This window comes from Copadichromis virginalis, linkage group LG9 (assembly GCF_057382275.1).
Source record: "Copadichromis virginalis isolate Kocher_CV1m ecotype Utaka linkage group LG9, C_Virginalis_male_GT1.1, whole genome shotgun sequence".
NCBI lineage: Eukaryota > Metazoa > Chordata > Actinopteri > Cichliformes > Cichlidae > Copadichromis > Copadichromis virginalis.
In genome coordinates this window covers 28162233-28172950 of record NC_140626.1, presented here as the reverse complement: position 1 = coordinate 28172950, position 10718 = coordinate 28162233, and the positions used below count along the sequence as shown (strand labels likewise).

At 40.5% G+C, this 10718-nt stretch overlaps 1 protein-coding gene across 3 annotated transcripts; it reads right to left on the bottom strand.

The window, feature by feature from the left end:
* Nucleotides 1–3956: 3956 nt before the first annotated feature.
* Nucleotides 3957–9906, bottom strand: spag6 (sperm associated antigen 6). Of its 3 annotated transcripts, XM_085468596.1 has the most exons (11): nt 9714–9905; nt 9523–9618; nt 8664–8830; nt 7503–7686; nt 7126–7331; nt 5727–5900; nt 5487–5639; nt 5169–5360; nt 4627–4743; nt 4385–4530; nt 3957–4174 (listed from the first exon to the last, which is right to left on the bottom strand). In XM_085468596.1, exons 1-11 carry the CDS (start codon nt 9736–9738, stop codon nt 4111–4113), a joined length of 1524 nt encoding a protein of 507 aa, XP_085324722.1. In that variant the 5' UTR covers nt 9739–9905; the 3' UTR covers nt 3957–4110. The 3 variants fall into 3 exon arrangements, with proteins under 3 accessions (XP_085324722.1, XP_085324723.1, XP_085324724.1); XM_085468597.1 differs by lacking the exon at nt 5487–5639 and having other exon boundaries at nt 9714–9906; XM_085468598.1 differs by lacking the exon at nt 3957–4174 and having other exon boundaries at nt 4426–4544; nt 9714–9906.
* Nucleotides 9907–10718: the final 812 nt, after the last annotated feature.

Below are 10718 nucleotides of genomic sequence, written 5' to 3'. Positions count from 1 at the left end.
TCAAATATGCATGTCACGGGACTTCGTTTCCTTTCCCCTTCCTTGTCTGTGTTGTTGGCTGTTCTATTCTCTTTGTGTGTGCTCCCCCTCCCTCCACTTTTACCACATTCGTGAGATGTCCAGCATAAAAAAAGCCCCTGCCATGCTTTAAATAACTGTTGTTTTTTTCATTGTATACACTGTGCAAGATGTGTGCCTTTATTCCAAATTATTTAATTTTATATTTTGTAATTTTTTTTAAACAACAGTAAAATGTTATTTTAATATTAGGGTGTTTACTTTGACGTTTTGTTTTCGACTTTTATTTCCGACCTTTCACAACATCTGCATTTAGATTTGTAACCTTTCAATAATTCAGTTAAATAAAACCAATAATTGTTTTTTAACCTACGTTTAAAAAGGAAAAAAAAGTAAGGAGGAAAAAAAAGCAAGCACCTGTGTAATGTTTGAACACAGTGGGTTGGTTTTGGTTGTGTAAATTTACATTCCCAGGCATCCTTTTCCTTCTCCTCAAACTGGAGATGCTGTTTGTGTCTGTTGTTGGTTCATGCTGGTCCTGCCTTTATAATTTAAAAAATAAAATTAAAATAGGAGGTAATATAGTGTGCGTGTGTGGAAGTGCATTGTGGAGTGTGTTTTTTTGTGACTTTTTTTTGTATATTTACCCACCAGTCACATGTGCATTTCCAGATGTGATTTTTTTTTTGAAGTGTTTTTCCCAGATTCCACTTCAGTGTATTCATTAGTGAAACCAGCTTCTGTTCTTTCCGTGTAACTCAGATCACCTGCTTGTTGTCAAGGAGGTTATCAGCTGATAGTTCATCCTGTGTCAGTGATTAGTGAATATTCTTTTTGTGTTGTTTCACTGTAAATGGGCTGTTTTGTTTCTGTTGTCGCGTAGCTCCTACTGTACATAGGACGTGTCGAAAAAGAACATGTGGAAACGAGGGAGCTGATTGGGCCCCAGAGATCTCCTTGTGTAAGCTTTGGAAAGGAAACGGTGAACTTCACCAGATGCAAAAATTAAAAACAGTAACACCCATGCCCTGCAACTGTACCGTGAAATGAATAGTCCCTGCTTTTTGTGACTTCTTTTGTGAATGAATGAACTTCTCCCAGTATCCGCCACCCACCCGTCGACCTGCTGCTACCGTTAACTTGCCAAAAGCATCTTCCAGCAAGCAGAACTACCCCACATGAGCTTGAAGAACATTGTGTGTTGTATAATGTGTTTGTCTGTTTGTTTCAACTTTTTTTTTTTGTTGTTGTTCTTGTTTTCCTTTTGTGGTAGATGGAGTGAGGTGTGCAGCACTCATATGTGAACATGTCCAAAGTTATGGGATACAACCCAGCGTTCATGAGGGTTTATCAAGTTTTAAGGGAATTAAAAATGCAAAACCAGGAAAAAAAGAGGTGGGATACCAGTTTTTGTTTTTTGAGCTTTGTGGACAAACGCAAACTTTTAAAAGTCCTCGGAAACAGTCACGTCCATTCATTTAGTATGCAGATGTCAAGTCAAACAGCAGCCCACCCCTGCAGGGTGTGTTTTGGTTTCACGACGGCAGCGAATCCTTTCAGACATGAGAATTGGTTCAAGCGTTGCTGTGTGTGTATGTGTGAGAGTGCGTGTTTGTTTTATTGCTGTCTGACATTGGTCAGCGAGAGTCCTCTTTCAGTGGCAGAGAGGTCAAAACTGATGTATGTTTATTGTTATTCACATTTAATGATGACAATGGTGATGATGATGATAATAATAATATAATAATAATAATACACTCCATTCCATAAGCGCACTCAAACATATTAAAGCACTGGTCCTGCTTAACTCAAAGTCTGCTGTGAATTGTTTATTTTCTGTGTCTCTCTTTTTAAACTCTTCAGGATTGTCTGGATAAGATGGCACAAGATATGCCACAAAATGTAATACTCACTGTGCAGAGGACAAAAAAACCCATTCAAGCTACTGTATGAGAAATGTTCCCAATAATTAATATTAGTTAACAACACTTAAAATATCTGTTTGTTTGAGGGGGGGGGTGTATTCATTTTTTCAATATGATTAATTTAGTTATTTCTAAAATGGAAATTCCATTTAGAATAAATAAAGTGGCATAACATTTTTTAATAGCTTTTATTTATTTATTTTATAACTTGAAGTAGAATTTAAGGGATCTCACCAAATTCTGCACACACACGCAAAAACATCAACGCAAACATCTGAAAGTTGCGCAGCTGTTTCAACATGTCTGCTTTTTCCACTTAACTGCTTAAATATTTGGCACTGCTAATTCAACAGGGAGCTGAGCCTTATTAAAAGTATTAGGCTGTGACATTTTAACAGTGACTAAATATATTAAAATCGTGACATTTGGCTAATTATTGCGCTGATTTTGCAATAAAAGTTTTGTTTCCTCGTAAACCAGAGCGCACTTCAAAGTTAGTTTTCCACTGAAATATAAAAAAAAAAAAACAAAAGGAAAAAAAGTGTTAAAGATGAATGCGCGTACACAGTCTACAGGTGTGTTTCAGTTTTGAGCAGAGGCTCGCGGCCGTGTGAACAAACGCTTCTCCCGTACCGGGTCGTTTTCATCAGCTTATTATTTTTATACTTAATTTAAAAAAAAAAAAAAAAAAAAAAAGAAAAGCTCGTCACCATCAGCTCGATCGTAAGCTCGGTATACTATCATTAAGTTTGGAAACCCTGGTGAACATGTCGCCTCTCTTTAAAACAGCCTATATTAATACGGAGATATATGTATATATATATATATATATATATATATACACACATACACACACACACACTAATGAACCATCAGCGTCATGTACTCGTATTACAAGTCTTTGGATCAGTATAACTATATCCAACTTTTTAGTTGTTGTTTTTTATTATTATTATTATTGTACGTGTTAGTTTCGTACAGTAGTTTAAGGGGAACGAACGCACAAAATTAAAACACTTTGCCTCTGGTCGTCCTGTGGCTTTGGATGAAGGTTTCACACTTTTCAGTACGAGAGTCCAATGAGGAAGAAACACGGCAGCTTATGTTTTCAAACATTTCTCCAATTCGTGCTTCATGCTTCTTTAACCTGTAACCTCTACAGCATGTTTATTATTCACACGGAGCTGCAAGTGGTTCAAAACCCAAATAAATAAATACAAATTTAAAAACAAGAAATATAAAACGATCAGTGCACTAAGAGAACAGCGTTTGGTCTACAATCATTCTGTACAATTCACGTGACGCTACAGGCGATCAAATGCGTCCTGTCGCGAGCACACGTCTTTATTTTTATAATAAGAGAGTGTGTCGGCAGCTGCTGCCGTGATACGTCCAGACCCGTGCAGCGGTAAGAGGCCGGGGCACCGTCCCTTCAGTGCGGGAAACCCAGCACACAATAAACAAAGAGCGACTCGCCATGTGCGCCGCAGCTGCTGCACGCACACGCGCGCAGCTGAAGTGCAGCGATATTCACAACCGCCAGGGGGCAGACTGAGCCCTGCAGAGCTCAGCAGCGGATGAGCACACGCCAGGTGAATTCATTGTCATGTTTTTTTCTTTTCTTTTAATGCATTTATTTATTTTGTTGCTTTTCTGCATTATGTGACGTAATAACAAGCACCGATGGACACGAGCTTTTATATAAGAGCCATCTGTTTCCCGCCATGAGCCAAGTAAAGAAATAACGCTGTAACATGTCTCTATCCAAGAGTATGACTTTGATGTCTCTGTCTCAGGAGCTGAGGAGCTTAGACGGGGGCTGAGTCAGATCCACGTGTCAGCGAGCACACAGCCTAATTAAATCTCTACTACTTACTGCTGTGTCACTGAACCTGACCTTTGACCTCTCTGTGCAGAACAGAAACACTTCCAACTGCATGAAATGTCACGCTGGCTGCGGATGCACCGTTAGACTGCAGAAGCAGGTGTAGCATCTAAAGAGAACATTCTAGCCTGGATGCTGTCTTTTTATTGGATATTCGGCCTTTTAATTTAACAGTTGGCATGAAAACTTTTGGGGAAAAACAAAAGGAAAAGAAAAACATTTGCAAAGGCACAGTATATCTTCACATGAATATGGACACCGGATGTGTGCTGTGAGCCAAGGTCAGGCCGGCTGGTAGTCATCTAATCGCTCAAGCAAGGCCTCCGAGTAGCCGGGAGAGTAGTACCTGAAACACAGATGACACATACTGTAAATGCCACTGAAGAATCTCCATAATATAACCTCCATTTTTGTTCATTTTCAAGCTTTTCATTTAGTCACATTTTTTCTAAAAACATGATATATGGTCAGATGATCTGCTGTGGATAACAAGGTTCGGAAATCAAAAAGTATACTCCAGCATGCACGAGCGTGTCTGCTGGGAGGAACACAGTACCTCACTATCTCCTCAGGGAAACAGCCGTTGATGGCATTGATGTATTCCTGGAGGGGAGACCCGGGCTCAGCCTCGATCTCTTGGACTTTCTTCAGTCCACCACTGGTCACAAAGAGGCGCCGTGCTTTGCTGTCGTGAGGCAGCACCTTTGAGAAAAGGACTGGCATGAAAAACAGTCTTGAACTAAATGACACCAAATAAAAAAAGACTTGATCAGATTATGGTCCTGCTTGTAGAGTTACCTTGCTGAACTGACAGACCACATGTTTAAGGATGTTGCTTGGAGCTTCATAGAGGAGGGGCTCCAGACTTGGCAGGTAAGTACACTTCTGCAGAACACTCTTCAGAGCTTTTTTACTCTAAAAGTGCACAAGAAAAGAAAGTCCTTCACATTTGATCCCACTCAGAGACATTATAGGAGAGAGACACTAGACTCAACGAGTCCTTAAAAACAGCAAAGACTGGGACAGAAGTGTAACTTCCAAGTGGAACAGCTTGGTGCTGATGTCCAAAACCAATCAAATAAATAGTTATTTTTAATAACTTCCCAGCTAACCTTTGATTTTAGATACTTTGCATGGCTGAAAAAAGGCTCCTCAATTCTAATCCTAGTGCAGCTGAGAGTGTACCGAAGGTGTACTTCTGTCGCTGATAACAGGGCCTTTGACTGTAATTAGTTTGTTTAAAAGTCATGTAAACATAAAAAATCATAAGCAAACACTTTTGTGACTTTGTGCTGTGAGAAAAAAGGCTGATTCTCTGGATGCTCAGAGGAAACCCTTACTTTGGTCTGCAGGTCCTCAGAGCTGCTGGCGTTCATGTAAAGCTCCAGTATTTTGGGCAGCAGGTTAGCTATGGTCACTGCCTTGGCGTGCTCAGGGGTGTGATGCCCTATCTGGCCCACTGACCAGACTGTGGCCGCCTTGATGTGATCTTCAGACTCCTCCGACAGACATAGGGCCAGCTGGGGCACCCCCTGCAGGACAGGAGGGCACACAGCACAACAGGGCCGCCTCAGTTAACATGACCTACATAGCAAGCATGAAGAAACATCACTGGCTTCAGTGGCTGGATTAGCTGTCACATAAAGAGTTATTACCACCTTAGAGACAATGACAGCCATGGCAAGGCTTTCACTGTGAGCTGCCACATATCCCAGCATCATAATGCCAGGCAAACGCACGTTTCCATGGCAATTGCCCAGGTAGTCAATCACTGCTTCCAAGCCCCCACAGTTCACAATCACCTGGGCCAGCTGGGAAAACAAAACACGCATGCAGGCACTTGACTGTGCGTCTCTTTTGTGTGCGTTTGTGCCTGCAAATGTGAGTGCGCACCGTACCTCTGGAGTGTGTTTCACCACCTCCCTCATTAGGGTGACGACATTTTTCTTGACGTACTCATCTGGATCTCTGAGACAGGACATGGCTGCGGGGAAGATCTCAGCTTCTATCACCATCTCTGCCAGGCTCACGGAGTGCTTGCTGATCTGAGTGAGGGCAGCGAACACCTGCCTCTAGATGGAGACAAAAAAGATGCCTGAATATTTTCAGAGATCATTTACAGTGTTGAAATGGAGATTGAGTCAATACTGCATGTTCTCCATTTAAATTTACAGCATCTTTTTCTTCTGGTAATTTTGTTTTATTAACAAGAAATTAGAACATAATGTGTAACTCCGTCTGAAAGTGAAAACCTATCCAAATTCTAAGCATGTTAATTTTTTTTAACAGTGATTGGTTTCAGAAAGTGTCCTTATAAAAAAATGATTTTCATATTTTACACAAGACTTTTTTTCAATATTTAAGCCTCGCAGATTTTAAAACGCTGATCATTTATAAGCTTTAACTGAATTTTGTACAATCAGAATTTGTGCTCAACAGGTCTGCACTGAATAAAGTTTCCTGTTAAGTATTCATGGTGAAAGATATTTTCATGCCAACATTTCAAAATAAAATTCTGCAGGAATATTTTAGTAAGTCAGAAATAATAAATTATCTCAGGACAGGATAAGACTTTTTGAAATGTGAATCAATGGAGTTGCTAAGTAGCACAAAAAAACAGAACAACTCCTTGCGTGTTTTTGTACAAATAAAAAAATTCTTATAGTACACACTAACATACATACTTTTTTTCAATAATACTACCCACACCCCTAATAATAATTGTTTATCATTTACACCAAAATATTCCAAAAATATAACATAAAAAAGATTAACGTAAAGTAGAATATGGAAATCCTTACTTTTATACTCCAAAAGTATTCAGTGATCCAAAATATTTAGAATATAATTTGTTCTCTTTAAAACTGCCACTTGTTAGGTCCTCATTCTACTCTTCCTACATTTTAAAGATAATTAGGGACGGATAAGTATTTTAAGTACTGAAAAGTACACCTTAAATTTAGATAAATTGTGTAGTAAGTGTTGGAAAATCACAGTACACATTGCTAATGTACCCATGTCTAGATGACATATTTTAGCATAAAAATCATTAATATTCTGAGGCTTTTACACTTTATGTTTTGACTACTTTTTTATTTATTGTGTTTCTTTTAAACATTTAACAAAAAAAAACCCAAATAAGTTCTTTAAAAAGATTATAAATTACTGTGTAAAAATAATAAATTAATGTATTTAAATAAGGCTGGCGTTTCTTTGATTCGCATTTTGACACATGTTAACCTGAGCTAAAGCATTGGCTATTCTGACGAGACATCGAAACAGTCATTAGGGCCTCACCTTGAGCTTGGTGTCTGGGCTGAGGATCATCTGTGCCAGGTGTGCGATGGCTCCAGTGTCCACCACAGTCTGTGCCAGCTCTGGCGTGTGTTTGGAGATGTCACTGAGAGTGGAGGCTGCGATGCGTTTGAGGGCCATCTCTGGCTCCAGAAGACTCAAGACCAGCAGGGGAACGGCACCCGCGTCCACCACTGACTGAGACAAGGCTGCATGGGAGAGGAGGAAAAGGCGGTGAACACATACACACGCAAAAAACTGTGAAACAAAGAATGATGTTAGAAAAATGTAGTAAATCATAAAGTGTTGCATGCTCGAACTATGAAATCACTCCATGAAGTCATTCTCTATCAGCTTCTTGATGAGTGTACCCTCCTAACCCGCATTGTGTCGTGCAATGTTGCCCAAAGCCCAGGCAGCAGCCTCCTTCACCCCGGGGTCAAACTCCTCCAGGCACAGAACCAGAGCGTCCACCCCCCTGCAGGCCACCACAGCCTGCGACAGCTCTGGGGAGTGTTTGGCTACTGCACGCAGAACAAATGCTGCTGCCTTCTTATAGAACCTCTGCACACAAACATACACAGACACCTGCATCAGTTTTTAAAATGAACTGCACCCTTCAATTAAACTGTCATCTTACGTAAATCATATTAAATATTTTACATTTTTGCTGTTTGGGTTTCTCTAAAAATGTCCAGAAATATGGCTTCTGTGCTCTGAAGCTTTCCTACAAAGTATGTAAATAAAATAATATATACAGCCACACAGTGCAGTGAGGGGATGTGTTAATTCTGTTGGGCTTCCTGATTAGTATTTTGCTGTCGGGTGGGGTTTCGGTCCACTTGCTCCCCTACAGGAAAAGAAATCACTGCAAATCAATACAAAAAATTTCTAAAATGATCTCTTTTTACCCCATGATGAAACATTGCAATTCCCTTCCCATGATTCCCGTGCTGTGGCTTACAAAATCACTAGATCCTGGGAGATTTTGGAAAAGGCGTGTTTTTCTTTCTGCTCCGTGAGCTACCACAGAAATCTCACTCTGATATTTATTTTTGAGCTTTTAAGGAAGCCCCAGGTTGGTCTCTGTAAACAGATGGTATGTTGGGGGTTGTCACCCCACTTTTAAAATCTGCAAAGCACTGTGATCTTATTTTCTACTTGTTTTAGAGGAGGGCTTTTTGTGTGTTTGGTTTTACTTTTGTCTTATTTGACAAATACAATAACAACAAATTTTAATATTAAGAAAACAAGAAAAAAAACTGCATTTTGAGCCTCTGAGTGGGCTGACAGCAAAAAGAAAGAGGAAACAAAGGTCTGCTTGCTCTTAGGTTTTGAAGTAGCCCCCAGGCGGGCAAGTTACCCCAACACACATTCTCACATTCAAATGGCTGACCCTGAGGTCCTAAAGGGTGACAGCCACTGACTGCCTCTTTCCTCTCTCTCTCTCTCTCTCTCTCTTTCACACACACACACACAAACAGATCAAAACTGGAAAATCAAACTGAAGTAGAAAATTGTCAGGAAGATTGGATGCTCACATTCTGCAAGGCCAGGGAATGGGCCAGCTGTGGCAAGATGTCTTCCTTCACCACAGCCTCTGCGAGGTCCTCACTGTTGTCTGCCAGGCGGCCCAGAGCCAAAGCTGCCGTATGCTGGATACTGGGGACAACATCAAGCATCAAGGGGCGCAGCAGGGACATCACACCTGCAGGAAAACAGAGGTGAGGAGAGGAGGGGGCAGGAGCACAGCTGGGCTGGGCTCTTGTTTGTTTATCGCCCACTTTGTCCCAGAAAGAGGAAACCAGCAGATGTTGCGCTTAAACCACAGAAGCACGTTTAAGCTTGATATTTTATTTAATATTACGTTCTAGTATCAGCTGATGTTTGCTGGAGCCACAGCCGTAAAGGTGCTGGTCATGATGAAACCAGGAGATGTCCTGACTGAATCATCAGAGCTGAACAGGTGATGGAGAAACACGTTTACCTTTTAGGTGACATGAATGAGTTGAAGGGAAGTTATGAACTGTTTCTGAGAGACAACACCAGGATCATTTTCTACGTAGCTGACAGCTGGTAACTTTTGCCAGTGGGCCAGGTAGGACATTAACGGGGAAAGGGGGGCACGAAAAAATATGTTTCTTTCTTATTCTCATTTAAAATGTCTAGCTTTTAATAAATAATTATCTGAATCTTTCAACCAAAGTGGTCATCTGATGTAAAATGTATAGAAATCATACATATATACCAACAAGACAGTGTACATCACTGTCACAACAGCATTTGTTTTCAAAGGCTTTATAGCTTTACTTATAACACCTGGTGGGCCGGTCTCTAGTCGATTTTTTGTCCCAACCCTGGCAAGGAGTGAGTAAAGGAAGCAGATGTCGGCTGTCTTACCTGCATTTTGGAGTAGTTCTATATTTTGTGGCCGGTTCGCGAGATCAGCGACAGTTTGCACAAACTGCATCCTCGCTTTCTGATATTGTTCGAAAACTGCAGAGAAGAGAAGTGGCAGAACAGACGGAAGACGTGAAAACAGTGGAGTGAAATATCCGCTCGGCCTCATCACTACACCTCATGAAGTTCACCTTGAACGACGTGGCGCTGCGACATTGTGGTGTAATGTGCGGTATTGATGGATACCGCGTCCTCTCACACTTTTTACTCCGTTATCTTCCTGCTTCCAACGAAACACGGTGCTATTTTTCAAGGTCTGGTCCTCAACAGGTAGTGTTGTGATTACCGGTCGCCACGGCAACAGACGGGACGCAGTATGTCCTCGTCGAAGATCGTCTACTAGGAAAAAAAGAGTGATGAATCACTCCCGGTACGCTCGTGTCCGCTCGCCACGGCTCGTGTTTTCCGAAAAAGTGTTCAAAGTGAGCGATCTAAGGACTTCCTAGGTTCACTTTGCGCTGTTTTCAGTTCCCGCTAAAACACGACGCTGTCTCACTCTGCGGGGATTTATTGAACAGAAAAACGAAAAATGAAAGCGGCAAAAACTGAAGAAAGTGAAAACACAGCGTGCATTATGAGTGAGCTCTCAACATGAGTTTCTTTTATTTTTTTTAATCCCTACATGTGTCCTCATATAACCTCCCTGGATGAGCTCATGTAGACCGCTCTAAATAATGTCGTTGCTATAAATGAATGAATGAATGAATGAATGAATGAACTTAAAATTTAATAAGTGACATGGGCCGAATAGTCGTCATTGTTTTTGTTGTCTCTAAAATATCGATCAGTTTTATATCTTGTTTTAGTGCTGTGGGGAAAAGAGTAATAAATGTAATCAGGCGACAGAGGAAACTCCGTCTATTAATAAATGATTATTTTTAAAAAAAGGCTTATGCGCTCATGACAGTGTAAAAAGGTTTGCCTATAGGAGTTAAATGGCTGATCCAATTTATTTCTTACTTTTTAAACTTGTTAGCGGGAGTTTGCAAACCTGTCTGCATCTGCTAGCCTACATTTGAAATATTGGCAACTTTTACGTATAGGATTCATATTATTATTTTGTTTTCTAAATGCAAGGAAAAGTCGATTTTACTATCTTTTCTTTTTTATTAATTTTCTTAGCTCTATTGTAACTA